Source organism: Clupea harengus, chromosome 22 (genome assembly GCF_900700415.2).
Source record: "Clupea harengus chromosome 22, Ch_v2.0.2, whole genome shotgun sequence".
In the NCBI taxonomy this organism is placed as follows: domain Eukaryota; kingdom Metazoa; phylum Chordata; class Actinopteri; order Clupeiformes; family Clupeidae; genus Clupea; species Clupea harengus.
Genome location: NC_045173.1, coordinates 21,683,719 through 21,700,742, shown reverse-complemented (window position 1 = coordinate 21,700,742; position 17,024 = coordinate 21,683,719). Strand labels below are relative to the sequence as shown.

Genomic DNA, 17,024 nt, shown 5'->3' with positions numbered 1-17,024 from the left:
CATCAAACACCTTCATTACCTCCATTCATAATGACTTAATTCATTAACGTCTTACACATGTGGAACTTGCTTACATTTATTACATTCCTGTTTTTGTATAAATGCAGTCCTTTAAAAGTCCATGTCTTTAAGAGCTTCTGCCAACTGCTTCACCTTCTCAGTAGTGGCATAGTATCTGAATGTTCTGCTTCGACCTTCTCAGTAGTGGCATAGTATCTGAATGTTCTGCTTCGACCTTCTCGGTAGTGGCATAGTATCTGAATGTTCTGCTTCGACCTTCTCAGTAGTGGCATAGTATCTGAATGTTCTGTGGTGAGGGCTCCTGTGGTGGCTTTGGGATCGCTTGGCAACAGAGGTGGCCTGACAGAGAAGATGCTGTGGCAGCATTAGAGCAGGCCACTCTGAGAAGGGGCGGGCTGATTATGTGTAACGGAGGATGGTGATAGGTTGATGGATAAGAGCCCAAGCCCAATAGGCCATTTAAATTTTAACAGTCAAAGTGAAGGAGAATAAATGCCATGGCAACAGCCATAAATCCTCAGTTTTATTGGCACAGTGGCACAGCCCTTTCCATGTCTAAAACAGGGCTAGGCATTCAATCACTGGAAATGTAATTGGAACTCATCATAGTTACAACCACATACATCTTTATCGCCAGATAGCCCAGGGCTACATAAACTGCACATAGCCGAATGCCACGCAGTGCTGTGCATGGATGGTGAGACTTATTAGACTACACAATATTGAGTCATAAGTCACCCTCGAAAACCCATTTCTGTGCGCCTATACATCTTCACAATTTCCACTGGGTGTTGGGAACTTCACTGCTCAAGTTATTCCTTTGCTATACTGCATGAATACAGTATGCATTAATTCAGTTACTCATTCTCTCTGGTTTTACTGAACTTACAAAGCTAAACAAAATGTAGAGGCCAAAACAATTATGGTTGTTTAATCCATAAGTAAACAAGGTCTGGACCTTAAAGTGAGCAGATGCTAAATTATATATCATAGTCATCCTAAAATATGTTCCAATCCACAACTAGATAGATTACCCATGGGTAAGGGATGGTCAACCAATGCATTTTGATAACACACACATACCTGTTGCTGCATGAGTGCCCGGCACTTGTCCGGCCTCCTCCTGGTAGGCCTGGTGGGTCTTGTCCCATTCTGCGGAGTAGAAGGCCCTGAGCCGCTCCTCCAGCTGTGTGAGATCATTCTGGTGCTCCTCCTGTAGCGTCTGCAGGGTCTCCTCAAACGTCAGCCGCGCCTCCTCCTTCTCCTTCTCCAGACGCTCACAGCACGAGACAGAGCCCACTGACAGGAGAGAGAGGCAAACACAGGGGTGGGAGAGAAGAATTTAAGAGTTGGTTCTTTAGAATCATCTGTCCTTGTTCATTTGTCCACGACATCATGGCAGAAAAAGTTGAAGTGGCCTGAATGTTCTTAACTGCAGCCTAAGTGGAGACAGTTGAACATTAGTCCATGAGTAGCAGCTTAGTGTTTCAGCTACCAGCAAGAACACAATGTTTCCTCTCGGTTTTATTCCCTTATAAACTGCTTAATTGCACAGCAGCATACATCTAGCTGCTCACAATTGTCTGAGTTAGCCTCTTACAAAGATCCACAGTTGTGCCAAGTGAATGCTTCTGCACTAAAATAGGTGAACAACCAAGCATTACAATAATGCAGTTACTGCTATAGTAATAAGTCACTGATACAGTGCCATTCCAATAAGATGACTCGAGTGAACATGCCCCCAGACTTTAGTAGGTTTGTATTTCAAAAGGCAAGCCCAAACAGTTGCCTCCTTGCCTTTAGATTAGGAGTGTACAGGGGCTGTTGCTGTGGGTATGATGACATAAGGACAGCAGCTGTGGCAGAACAGGCCTGGGCTTTATTAGGGGGAGGACAGGTGTGACATCATCCCCTCTTTGTCTTAACCCCAGTGAACCCACAGAGTCGGATAGTGGGGACAAGCCGAGGACAGAGTTAGGACAGTGGGGAGACAATGGACATATTTTGAGAGCTGGGGTAGAGTGAGTCAGTATTCGTAAACAGAGTTGCGACATTTGACCTGAACATGATGGGAGTGTGAAGCAGCGTTTGTGTTTAAAAAATAAAAACCGTAAGACACACGTCATAAAACGCGTCAAAGTACAGGGATACAGTGGGCCTGGGAGTAATCTGGAGATTTCGGCACCACCTAGTTTAGCTCTGGACTGTTCATACGCAAGCGTGAGACCATGACACAAATGCAAGGAATCTATACATTTCATATAAAGCAAATCACTTAACACGTTACAGGTGGCAACATACAAGTTGTGAGGCTGTAATGCATGAGAGGAGCTGGGTGGTGGGGTGAGGGAAAGGAGTGAGAGTGTGTCGTCCACCCGCTCTGCATACCACAGGCATAAAGAGGGTCAGAGGCCTGAAACCCCACGACCAGGCCATACTCATGGAGCACAGCGGCCCAGGCATTCCTACTGCAGGCCGCATGTGTGTACAGGCATGTGGGAGGGTGTGGGTGTGAAAGTGTCAGGGAGTGTGTGTGTGTGTGTGTGTGTGTGTGTGGAAACAGGCATGCTGGCTTGTCTGTGTGTGTGTTTATCTATGGATATTAAGGTGTGTGTGTGTGTGTGTGTGTGTCCCTGTATGCCTATGTGTGCCGGAGAGAGAATCTAGGCATGCCAGCGTGCATGTGTATGTCTGTAATGTAAGGGTCTTCAGACGTCCTCTGCATACGTTTGGTGGGTGGATTTAGAAATGCTTCATGGTGCTGACTGATGTATGCACAAACGCACACGTCCATACACACATAAACACGCTCAAGCTTGTTTGGATATGACGCCAGATGACTGCGGGGCACAACACCCAGGTGCCTGCGTTGGAAAAGGAACCTGCTTCATGGCTACGCTGTGCTGAGGCACATGGGGGACGTGCAATGCGCCTGTTGTTTTTCCTTTAATTTCACATTACAGTCCTGGGGCCCTGCCAAGGCCTACCTCACAGAACAGCACCTCACATCAACACACCTCTTGCTCCGTCACACTCTCTTTCTTATGGTCACCATCTCGCTCTTTGTCGCTTTTTTGTCTTTTTCTTTAAATATCTCTGCATTTCTGTCATTCATTCTCTTCCTCACGTTAATAATCTCTCACTTTCTTTCTTTCTTTCTTTCTTTCTTTCTTTCTCTCTCTCTCTCTCTCTCTCTCTCTCTTTCTCAGAAGCGGTGAGTGACATCATTGGAAGAATGGACTCATGTTCTGGAATGTTCATGGAAAGACTCCAGTAGATGTCTGGAATGGAGGAACATGGCTGGGCAGTACTGATGTAATAGCGGAAAAAAAAAAAAAAAAAAAAAAAAAACTTTGTGACTCCACCCTATTACTGACAACAGATCTCACTTGGCTAGATCAAACGGTTAAATTCACAAGCAACTTTGCTGTATACAGCCAAGCTGTCCCTTAACTGCCCTCTATAAGGCCTTCTTCAACTACACAAGTAGGCCTAATCAGATCAATTACAACTTGCTAACAATGCATTCTGAATGATACAGCTTTTCACTGCTTTACTATTAAACATGTTAAACATGTTACCATGAATCAGACCAACTCTTTCTATATAGTGATGGGTAAAGTCTGCATCTGGACAGAGTGATTAACTCTAAATGGTTCAGCCACTTCAGTGCGTGTGTGTGTGTGTGTGTGTGTGTGTGTGTGTGTGTGGTGTGTGTGTGTGTGTGTGTGTGTGTGTGTGTGTGTGTGTGTGTGTGTGTGTGTGTGTGCATGCGCGCGTGCGTGTGTGGTGTTTTGGCAAGGAGTGATGAGCATGTGTGAGTTGAAGGATGACACCCCTGCAGGCTGAACAAAAGAGCCTCTGTCTGCTAGGAGACTCATTACTGCGGACTTGTGGCCGCAGCATGGGCCTCCACCACGCCAGTTACACCAAAACTACTGCCAACAACACACACAATCACACAAAGGCACAAACACTGACAGACAGACAGACAGACTTACAGAGACAGACAGACAGACAGACATTTACATTTAGTCATTTAGCAGACGCTTTTATCCAAAGCGACTTACATATGTGCGGCTTACAATGTATACACATTTTACATTTACACTGATGGCACACTGCACATCAGGAGCAATTAGGGGTTCAGTGTCTTGCTCAAGGACGCTTCGACAGGGAATCAAACTAGCAACCTTCTGACAGACAGACAGACTGTGAAAAGCATGCAATCATACCCTGACACAAACACACACACACACACACACACACACACACACACACACACAGGAGACACAAATGCACGGTCATATTCAAATACACACTAAAATAGATAATTGTACAATGGACACAGAGGCAGTGTGTTGTGAAGTTATAATTCCAGGGTGATTCTGGGAATCAGCCCTGACTTGAGGGCATTACTCTCCACAGAGTGGAATAAGATGAGAATATGACCTCAGTTCACATTCTCCCACTCACTCACACAATTTGATGAAATGAGTGTCTGTGTGTTTAAATACTGTGTATCTACACAAAGGAAAGCACACAAACACATGCCACAGAGAAAATCAGAGCCAGCTTTGAAACCATACAGGAAACGGGCATGTCATAAATACCAGGATTCCAGTGAAGTAGATCGCAAACCCCTTCCCTATGGGCTTTCATGCTCTGTATTATTCCCCCACATATTTGTTTGGCACGTGCGTGCGTGCGTGCGTGTGTGTGTTTGTGTGTGTGTGTGTGTGTGTGTGTGTGTGTGTGTGTGTGTGTGTCTTTGTGTGTGTGAAATATACATGTGCTCTCCTTACCAAGTTCCTGTCTGATGGTACTCAACTCTCCTGCTAGATCTCTCTTCTGCTTTAGGTCTTCCTCACGCTGCAAACACACACAAGATACAGACACACACACACACACACACACACAGGTTAGCGCTTAGTCATTAAAAAACTGGTAATACAGGACATAAGCATCAATTTGCAACTGAATGAATGAAGACACCAATCATTTTGGGTCAATTTAAAAATGAAATCCCAATGACAGAAGCAAGACAGATAGAGCAACCAGAACAATGGGGAAATGTAGAGAGGGGCAGATCAAGAGAGAAGATCACAGGCAGGATGCTCTTGGCAGAGAACCTTTTTTTAAGTTCAGTCTTTCGCAATCCACCTGAAACCATTCAAATCAACCAACTGTCAGTCGACACCCAGACTGAGAGCTTAGAGCCGTTGAGTTTTCCAGGAAGGTGAGAGATCCTCTGCATTCCATTCCATTCCATTCCAGACTGTCATACTGATATCAGTGCATTGTGTGTGTAAAATACTTAACATTACAAACCAGACCTGTTTATGGGCTGGACCCCAATACGTCTAGACACATTCTTACATTAATGACTGTTTAACACATTGTGCATGGTGCATTGTTTAACACATTGTGTCCCCAAAGACTCCAATAGTCAACAACTTGTCCCATCCTACTGTTTTTGCCATTTTTTCGCACATGCACACATACACACACACACACACACACACACACACACACACACACACACACACACAAGCTTCATGACCATAGATTGTAGGATCAGAGATTACACCCCTGAACTAATCACACACAGACAGACAGACACTTTCTTCTGAGTACACATACTCAAGCTCACCCCCTCAAAGAACCTAAAATGATTTCAACTAAACCACAATAAAAAAAACAACTTGAACATAAAACACCACAGCAGGCTGACCATAACAATAATATCGTCACACATTGGAGGTTTCTTTCATTCCCAGGCCTGTTGTTGTTAGACTCCAAAGCCATGTGCCAGTTAGCTCCCACAACATATTTTCCTTCCCGAGCAAATTGGTAAGATCAACAAAAAGAAAGAACTAATGGGAAGAGCACATGCACCACTTTTGTTTTCAACAGGTGACAGTGAAAGAAGACAAAACAACTATTGACGTCCCCCCCCACTACACACACACACACACACACACACACACACACACACACACACACTTCACCATCAGGTCAAAACAAAGAGAAATAAAGTTAAAAACAAAAGAACCTTAGCTTTCTTTTTCCTAAAGCAGGGCGGGTTCTTCAGGCAGGCCTTGCTGTCGGAGGAGCCCATGTTGTTCTTCCCGCCAGCAACCACACTCCTCCAGAGTCGCCCTCTGACCCACGAGTCTCACCACTCCAATTGTCAGGAACTCTGCAGGTCGCACCCTCCCTCTCGCCCTCCTTCCCCTCCCTCTCCCCTTTCTCACTCACACACACACACACTCACACACTCACTCTCTCTCTCCCCATACCCTGCACTCTCTTCGTCAGGGAACTGGTCTCTCTGATCAACGGAGTCTCTGAGACACAGCACATAGTCCTCACTTAAGGCCGTACTCACTCTAAGAGAAGGGCAGGGAGGAGGAGACGACAAGAAAGATGACGAGCTGAAAAACAGATGGGGGAGGAGGCTATGGATTGAGTAACTGATAATCTAATGACAACATTCTCCTAAGAAAAAGGGGGGAGGGGGGGGGGGGTCCATACAAAGGGCATGGATTGCCCAACTCAAAGTTCATGAGGTTGGATCCACGATAACAGCACAGCCATCACAGCGAACCTAGCCTGGTCTCACAGAGGCCAGTCCGTCATAGTTAGATATGCCCACCGGTGTCTATCCAGGTTGTCTGAGATCAATGTGAGTTAATGGTAGCGCGCTGACTGGACCATTGACCACTGCAACTCCATGATGTTTATAGATGAGGGGAAGCAGCTGGGCGAAAAATCAACCTACTGAACTTTGAATGAAGAGGGAAGCCCACCAAGGTTAAGATCTGCGTTCAGCAGAGAGGCAGGATTTGTTTGTGCTTGCTTTGCCAGCACTGAAGCCAACCTCACAGAGCTGCACGGTCTCAAGAGAAGATTATCTGGGTCTCTCAGAGTAGGGTAAGAAAAGCCTACTCTCTCTCTCTCCAGCAAGAGTAACAACATGCCTCATCTCAGTCTCTTGCCCATGGGCATCTACAGAGACTGTTTACAATTACGTAAAATTATGACACGGGAAGATGTGTATAATCCTATTATGCAAACAATCTTCATGCCTGCTTGAACATGGAAAGCCTCAGGTCATAGAAAACCCCAGCCACGTAGGGGACACATCTACAGCGATAAGTGAGAAAATCCACACCATTTAAGTCCTTCCTCAAAATAAACCAGAACCACTTGATGTACTTGGTATACTTATATATTGAAGTCCAACACTTACCCTCACAACCAAGAAAAAAAAAAGTAGTAAAAGAAGGTGCCTACACAAGCTTTTAGTATCAAACACACCAAGAGGACCAATATTTGGGGCACATCTATCTGGGGGTTTACGGCGCTGCCTTAGGGGGCTGCTGGTTATTTCAGCAGCCAAACAGCTGGCAGGTGAGGTGCATAGACACGCCCCTGTCCTGGAGCCAACTTCCAGGCTTCACGAGGGCAGCTGGTGCATTCCATGCTAACAACCCATCCCCCTACACACACACACACACACACACACACACACACACACACACACACACACACACACACACCACACACAACACACAACACACACACACACACACACACACACACACACACACACACACACACACGCCAAATCAATCATTGCTGATAATCAGGCTGTGGCGTTTAATTGTCCTCCTTCATCTCTTTTGATAAGCCAGGAGGTGAAAATAAAGCACAGATATGCTCTCCCGCAGAGACAGGAAAGACAGTGTTTGTGGAGGCTAATGAGGCTCTGTCATTCATATGGCTTAAGTGGCCATGCCTGCATTCACAGAGAAAGCTTGACTATCTGTCTGTCTCTCTGTCTGTCTGTCTGTCTGTCTGTCTGTCTGTCTGTCTGTCTGTCTGTCTGTCTGTCTGTCTGTCTGTCTGTCTGTCTGTCTGTCTGTCTCTCACAGGAGGCTCACTGGGGTTGGGCTCATCATCATCAGAAGGATCTATAGATAACGTGATCAGCATCATCAGAAGGATCTATAGATAACGTGATCAGTATCATCTGCTGATGCTGCTCTGCTTTACAGCAACAGACCACGAGGGCAAGACACCAACAAAGCAATAAGGAAGATGAATCACAAGAGGTTGCATGCCAATCAAATGAGATAAATAGACTAACAAGCATTATTGCCATGCTAGCCTCACAACTCAACAGGGTGAATATGAAACAAAGAAAATGTGTGATAAAAATATCTGTGATACACAAGGTACCAAATAAGAAAGGCACAAGCCAGAAATGAAAGTGGAGCTAAAGTTATAAGAGAAAACAAGATGTGAGAGATAGACAGACAGACAAAACAATATGGACAAGTTGTTTATTATCTGAACTCTGGGCAGGCAGATGGCCTGAGGATAACATCCTACACAAGGGATTGAAGGATCTTCATCGAACTATCCACACACACACACACACACACACACACACACACACACACACACACACACACACACACACACACACACACACACACACACACACACACACACAAACAAACAAACAAACAAACAAACAGATAACCCACTAGCCTCAGGTCTAGTGTTCCATCTGCCTAGAACTGAATACTAATCCTCAAATCAGCTAATTATAGAGCTGGGGTGAGTTTTCATTATCTGAGGATGACAAGCCGTCTGCTGAAATTGCCCTCATTTGACTGATTAACGAAAAATGTAGTGGTTGTGGAATCCTCCCCCTACTGTTTGCCTGTTTTCACGGACACTTATGGGAGGGTTATCTTCTAAAACCCCACACCTCCACACACACCAGGCTTCCATGATAGATTGCTCATCAACTTAATGGGAGGGTTATCTTCCAAAACCTCACACCTCCACACACACCAAGCTTCCTTGATAGATTGCTCATCAACTTGGCAGGTGAGGCTGGGGCAAATAGTGAACCAGTCTGAGACTGTGGATAAGCATTCCAGAGATGTTTGGTTAAACATACTGTATATCTCCTCAATGTGCTGGTTAAACATACTGTGCATCTCCTCAATGTACTGGTGAGCACTATAGACTTCAGTGGCCGACTAGCTAACAAGGCCAAAGGCAAGACATTCCTGTGTCTCCCATAGCCAGCGAAGAACAGATAACCCACCCAGTGGAGACGTCTCTCTCTGTCAACTACAACTTTCACTGTGAACTCACTGTTTCTCTTCCTGTCAATTTAAGTTGAAACAGTCACTCATATGCGACAGGGCCACATCCCCAGAAAACCCCTAAAAAGGGTGTGAAAACAGACGGTTCTGCCCGGAATCTGCCGCCAAGGAGACAACTTCAAGGTGGGAGGGGAATATAATAAGCACACAACAATTCCAAGAATGTTCCCCCACCAAGTGTGGCTTTAAACAGAGGAATCTATAATATTTTATAAGATCCAAACCCTGCCCTGATTGGGTTGTCAGCCCCACCCTCCCCGTTCACCGTGATTTACAATCAGTGGTGCTCTTCGTGTGCCTGGATACACACTGAGGGAAGCGCGGGGTTGGCCTGCACCCAGGAGGTTATTCACATCAGTCATGGGCTTGGGCGAAAGGGCATGCAATTAATGTTTAGCCCTGGTTCAACAAATCTTCTTTGAGAAATTGACAGGAGAAAACTGAGACCAGCACTACTTCCACACTGTGCCCCCCTCTCCCCCTCCCTCTCCCTTTCTCTCAGCCATTAAATAAGCCTTAAAATGTCCATTCCCTGCTGCTAGGTGACAGGAGCAAAGTTAAACAAGACAATATTTGCAAGTTGACACAAAGACTGGGAGATTTACTCTGCAAATACTCCATGTCTGGGCACTAGCCAATGAGACGAGGAGTAAAGGGTATGGGCCACACCTAGATCCTTGGATAAACCAATTCCATTGTATTGACACCCAGGGTTGCTGCCATCTTTAGAAAAAACCTACAGCACTGAAAACAGGATCTTCATCCTACAGCTTTCTTTAACGTCATCACCAGTGCTGTGGTATACAGTAACTAGTGATGAGTGACGACGACTATTAACATTTGCAGAATAAAACATGTTTTCTGTGTCCTATTAAGAAATAGTGGGAATAGTGAGGTTCTATAGATACATTTAAAAAGGTCTATGCTGAACTGGTGTGCATCATGATACATGTGTATATCCTTTGGAACAAAGACACATAGAAAGATGACACATTTAAGGTAACATTAAACATTTCTACCTGCCGATACCCCTCTGCCTTTCTGGTGATAACATGCGTACTACAACATACAGTCAATATTTACCATACAGTAATATGTAACTATGTACACCCACATAAATATCTGTGATGGTAAGAGTCATGCCCTACACTAAGGCTAAGAGTCATGCCCTACACTAAGGCTAGGGAGATCTAATAGACAATTATTGGCCTTGCGTGACAACCTTGGTCAAAAACAATGCACTGGGATTCGCTCAGTCTCTCTTCTACACATATAAAACTACAGGAACGTCACATCCTTCGACAGTATACATTTCTCAACAATTACGTTTCAATCTAGAATGCACATCAACAAGTACGTATGCAATCTCCTTTGACTGGTGAAATGTACACACATACAAACTCAAACAAACAGTACTTGATTAAAAATGACAGGGCTGGTATGTGAACCATGAAACTTTAACTTCCGTGTGTTCACCACAAAATGGAAGCCTCCTGTAAATGCAGCCAAACAGCTTCTAAAACCTCATTAAAAAAAAAAAAAAAAAAACAGAGTTGCTCACATCTCATGAAAGACTGAGCCTTCCTCTACCAGACATACACTTCGATACACGCAGCTGAAATATGACACCATACCAAGCTGCACTTCCTTACTCAACTGTTCTATGCTGAGAACAGAAAGATCACAGAAATAGAGAGGAACCATATAAAACATCTTTAGACTAAAGACTGGATCAAACGAAGGTAGGAGATGGAACAAGGTACAGAGAGATAGACAAACAGAGATGGACATTGGGGCTCACCTCGGCGAAGACGTGCTGGACGACCAGGGCGAGAGCCTCCAGGCGTCGGTTGCCGGACAGCAGGAGCTTACGGAGCTGCTGGATGCACTGGCTCTTCCCCTCACACTGCTGCCGGTAGTGGGCGATGCCCAGGGGCTTCTCCCCCGCTGGTGGCGGAAGCCCCGGCTGCCCACTGGCCCGGGTCCCTGCTGGCCGAGGGCATGCCACTGGAGCCGGAGGAGATGCTGGAGAAGACACTGGAGCTGAAGCTGGAGCTGCCGGTTTCAGCTTGTTCCTGTCCACTGCAAGAGAGCAATGTCCAACGTTCAGAGTGGTCACGATATTCAGCATAGCGACCTCCCCTCCACTTCCCAAACACCAGCAGCTCACTATTCACACACTTAGCTGGGTGATACTTAACACATAAACACACAAATACACAAACACACACATACACAAACACACAAATAAAGAGACAAACAAACACAGACACATAGATGAGGAGCACACGCCCTGGCACAGAAACTCCCAGAGCTTCTCGGACACACAAATAGCCCAGATGCATTCTGGGACTGTTTCCTAATGAAGATGTATTGTACAGTAAGATGGAGGGGAGGAGGGCGGGGGGGGGGGGGTTGCATTTACAGTGCATTACCACCGCATCTAATACGCCTGGCAATTAGGACCCCAAGAGAGGCTTCCCTGTCCATGCCGGCAGAAAATACGACGTCTGAGTGGAACGTGAAGGGAGCACAGGAAGTCTGTTTTCAGAGTGAGCTGGGACTGAAATGAGACTTTACACAGCACTCAAAGACTGTACAAATACCCTACCATGGCACATTCACAATTCATTTTTATTCTATGCTTTAATCCAGAACAATTTACCACACAGATATAAAAGTTATCATGTGTTTGCTCCCTGGGGATCCATACCTTAAGCATACCTTGATTTACAGGAATATCTCAAGTGCACCAAGCTTGCATTGACAACTCACGTGTAATGAGTACATCAAAAATCTGCTACAGTTGGAGGAAGATTACTTTAACACTGTGCAGCCCACTACATTTGAAAAGCCCTGACATATTACCACAAGAATGACCACACTGAGACGGTGGCAGGTCTGCTAAAACAGCGGACTAAGATTGGAAAACTGCCCTAATTCAGCGCTGTGAATTATGGGACGCATAGGCAGAATTCCGTTCCCCACTCCCATAACGCTTCTCTTTATTTAGGCAGCATGCATAATTGCATCATTATGCATTTCTCTTTCTTTCTTTTCCTGTGATAATGTGAGACAAGGTTGAGATTCTTCTGAATGAAGAGTGCGTTACAAATAAAATTAATTATTATTATTATTATTATTATTACAAGGTGCAGGATAGTTTTAAATCCAGGACCACTTTAGTCAGCCATTGCCATCCCAATGCACACATTCCCACTACATGGTGTGGAGGAGGGGGTATGTTTTCCCAGAGGGGTGGCTCAACGGGCGTTTCTCACTTCCACTAACAGCACTCAGGTGTTAGAACATCACTGGTCATGGAAGTGACAAACTGTGTTACCACCTACACACCAACAGATGCACTACTATCAAAACACTTCTGCCGACCCAAAATCAGGAAAACAGTAGTATATGAGGATTAAACAATTAGAACAAGTATCAAATGTTAGCCAGGATTAAATGCAGTGTTGTGTGCTGTTAGTGTCTTTGATGTGTATTATTTGAATGTGTATGTGTATGTATGTGTTTGAGTAGCTCGGAGCGCTGAGGGGTGTCTGTATTTTTAGATTGCCCTCTGCTGGTAGCTTTCTGGTCATCGTCCAATCACCACAGCCTCTTGGCATGTACACGCAACACTCCCTTTATACATAGCTACCTCAGTGGAGCCTGTTGCTAGGGAGATCAACTCAGGCACCACCATCACAGCAGAACAGTAAGATGTGCTACAGTTTGATTGGCTGATAGTCAACTGAAGCATATATAATACATATCCGTACAAGTATCCATCAGACACTGACACATTTATATTTCTAAACCCTCACAACTCACACATGCAAATAAATATGAAGGTCACAGAAACACCAGCATGCAGGAGAAAAGCATCACTCTGCCATAAGGGATTATAGGTGAATGGGCTGGTCACCCCCTCCAGTAGAAACATTTCTGAAAATATCATGGGATGGGATCAGCATACAAACACTGACCCGCGCGTGCGCGCACCCCCAGTATAGGTTCATTTTATGGGTGCTCAAGAGTGGACTCAGACAGGGACATAAAAATAAAAACGGTCACTAAATCTAGACGACTCACCGGCATATTGCATATATATATATAATTCGTCATAAATAATTTAAGGACAGCTTTAAAAAACACAACGACTTCATTATCCCTCAGCGGGTTGCTAGATAAAGCTGCTAAATCCCTCAGAGGAGCTCGAGGCACGGCCAATCCGCACTAGTTGAACACAGCGCTGAGGCTGAGGCTGCGTTTCCATCACTGTTCCCTTTTCGCGGTCGGCTCTTGTGTTGCCCCCATCTGACTTTGTGCGCTCGCCTCGAAACATGGCTGCCTGCAGCCACCCATAACCCTAGAGAGATCAGAGGACACCCAGTACTCAGAGGGGGCGAGCTGTCTATACGGATGATGATAATGGTGATGAAGATGATGGTGATGAAGACCTCTGCAGACTACCCACAGGAAAACACAGTGTATGACACAAGACGGCAGGCCTAAACACAACAGCGGGTGGCAGTCGTTGCCATCTTGTCTGTTCACTGTAGCTGAGTGTAGGTTAGCCTGTGTGCTAATGGGAGAGTGAGAATAGAGCGGGGTGTTTAAATCGGCAGCACTGAGACTTCGGACATTAAATCCCTCGTCGCTGAGCAAACTGTTTCTTTGACGGCAACAGAGACTTTTGTAAGCCATCATTTCATTAGACGTTGGCTGTTCTGGGGGTGGATCCTCAGTGCTGGCTAATGAAGGAGTGAGAGAAAGAGAGACAGGGAGATAGAGGGTCAGAGAGAGAAGGAGGTAAAAAGAGAGACAGAGAGGCTCTGCTGGTGGTGAGCTGTGGGTTAGGGTGTAATTAGTGTGCTCTCTGAACGATAATGACTGTTTAGCAGGGAGAGACGGCACTGCTGATATTCCCACACATGGCAGCCACTGAGGTACAACACACCCACACACACACACAAACAAACATATTCAGAAAACAGTCTACATACAAACCGCACTCATGAAACAACACACACACACCCCTCACAGCAGAAGACCAAGATCACGACATTCAGAGAGACCACACACACACACACACACACACACACACACACACACACACACCACACACACACACACACACACACACACACACACTTTTCTCTCTGCTTCCTTGAGCATGTCCTCTGGCATGGCCGGATGTCCCTGTGCCTGTAGCAGCACGCCAAAACACTGGGGACTCCTTTCATCTCACGCTTCCCGATTCACACTGAACACACCACTTTGGTGCTCCCTTTTCATGGGCCACACATCAAAACGCCCAGACCGATAAACAGACCGGCAGGCAGCTGTGGGTAACCCCTGAAAGCTTTTTCAAAAACAAAAATCACCAAACAGAGCAGAACGGAGATTTTGGGGGAGGGGGGTAAACAATAACATCCTGGAGCTGAGGCTAGGTGCGCTTCCCCTCGCCCACATCAACACGGCTTCCCCACGGGAGCCTGCACCGGAACGTCTCGTCTCATTAGAGGCAATTACCTCCAAAAATTTAGCTCAGTCACTTTGACTAAACACTACACCCGCAATCATGGTTGCGCCACTGGAGACAAAGCTACGAAAGCTCCCTTATCAACTGTTCCCACAGTTCACGCCAAGGGTAAAAGATGCTGGCACTTACACCCGCGTAGAAACGGGCACTGCAGCAGCTCATGTGTGGTCTGTATTCTACAACTGCACGCTTGGTAAAAATCAGTTTGGCTAAACGTGACTGCAACCAGCATCGATGTAAAATACACTGAAGTCAGCCGCACATCGCAAGCGAGAAATGCTTTCCTTGATCCAAAGAAGACGCACTGTTTGTGTGACCAGCACCGGCAGCGCTACAAGCACAAGAGAGTTCTGCATTTCTGGGGGCAGAGTGTTACCTTTCTCAAAGCAGACAGCACCAAAGCGGTTCTGAAACTGCCACCGTCTCATCGCACACGACACCAGTTTGAGTTTGGAGGAGAACTACATGTCAGAATGCAGAAGCTTGTGTATCTGTGAGACCAGCGCTGTGAGATATATTCCTCAGTCCACAGTGTGCCACTGGTCTGAGAGCAGCGGTGTGGGGACGTGACAGTAATAAGACGGTGTGATGACAGGGGGAACGTGGGGTTGGACGGGATCAGTGTGTTACCCAGCAGGAGCTGATTGGGGACGCAGAGAGCCTGAGCCCAGTCTGGCTGCTGCGAGAGGCGTCTGCCTTCACGGCCTGTAATACAAAACACCAGGGACGTCATTACAGAGGAGCCAGCCAGCCACACCACACACACACACACACACAAGGCAGCGCACCACATGGCCAGCCCACTATTACAGGGTCTGGGAGTGGGGGGGGGGCTCATTAGGGGGAAGGAGGGGGCACGAAGGGGATTGGTGGTGTGTGGTGGAGGGGGGGGGGGATTGCTGTGTGAGTGTGTGTGTATATGTCTTGGCAAGAAAATGTAAAGAAAGAAGTAGGCTGGGTGGAAAATGTGAGCATACAAACTTGTACACGCATACAAACTTGTACACACACACAAACACACACACACACACACACACACACACACACACACACACACACACGGCTGTTCTGTGTTTGTCCACCGTGTCACTGGGTGACCCCCCCCCCCCACACACACACCACCACCTCTTCTGCATTTGCCTCTGTGCCATGCATCGCTGCTCTCTGATCACACTCAGTCTACAGCCTCTCCACGCAGCACAGCACAGCACAACACAACACTTCCCCTAATTACATCCTCTTATCACATCCTGCTCCCCTCGGTCTACCTCACACAACAGCTCATTCACATTGTCAAACAAAAACTACATCTGAGGGAGTTTCAAGGACTGCCTACTACTACTACTAAAAGGCATACATTTACTATGCAAGACATCAGTGTAGATAAGATGTCTGTTGAGTGATGTAAGTATGAAGAAGGAATGAATATAGGGAATGCCTAGGGAGTGTGGAGCCTTTGATGTGTGGACATAAAATGAGCAGCTTTGAGGAGAGAGACAGACAGAGAGATGATGGCAGAAAGAGAGAGATGATGGCAGGCAGGGAGAGAGGGAGAGAGAGAGAGAGAGAGAGAAAATGGCAGGGAGAGAGAGAGAGAGAGAGAGAGAGAGAGAGAGATAGATGATGGCAGAGAGGACTGTAGACATTCATCAGAAGAAAGAGGATCCTGTCTGTCTGGAATGCTTGCTGGACAGTACACATTAAAGAGAGACCCACTTCTGAGGAAGATTAACACAGGATTAAAGAGAGGGTCGGCTTGAGCCACTACCTCACGCCGCTGCAAACAGAATGGGAGGGAAAGAGAGAGAGAGAGAGAATGAGAGACAGAGAGAAAGAGAGAGCGAGCAAAAGGAGATGCAGTACATTAGACCTTTTAGAGAGTGCATTATGCCTAAATATTGAAATGTTACTTGAGTAGCCTATTATTCAAGCCCATATTCAAGTACATCAAAACATCTTTGTTCATTTTCCCCTTTGTTGCCCTTGATTTTTCATTATTGTGTCTATCACCGTAGGTTTCTTTACAGCACACTTTCATCCAATAGGGCCATGGTTTTGAATTTGAGAGAAAGAAAAATAACCTACGCGCAAGAGAAAGAACCTCAAAGATAAAAATTGACGAGGCAAAGGTTGAACCACCATAAAACAGTCTGTTCCTCACACACACACACACACACACACACACCCACACCCACACCCACACACACACACACGTGATCTGAGTAAAGGTAAACCCGCTGTGAGGCGGTAATCTACATGAGGGGATT

At 46.0% G+C, this 17,024-nt stretch overlaps 1 protein-coding gene across 1 annotated transcript in view; it reads right to left on the bottom strand.

Annotated features, from left to right (window-relative positions):
• The window catches only part of mtus1b (microtubule associated tumor suppressor 1b), a 47,772-nt gene that overhangs the window by 4,475 nt on the left and 26,273 nt on the right, over positions 1–17,024 (bottom strand). The window contains 5 exon segments of the mRNA XM_031560343.2: positions 1,105–1,134; positions 1,136–1,320; positions 4,827–4,893; positions 11,014–11,294; positions 15,388–15,462. Coding sequence (XP_031416203.2) covers positions 1,105–1,134; positions 1,136–1,320; positions 4,827–4,893; positions 11,014–11,294; positions 15,388–15,462 — 638 coding nt within the window.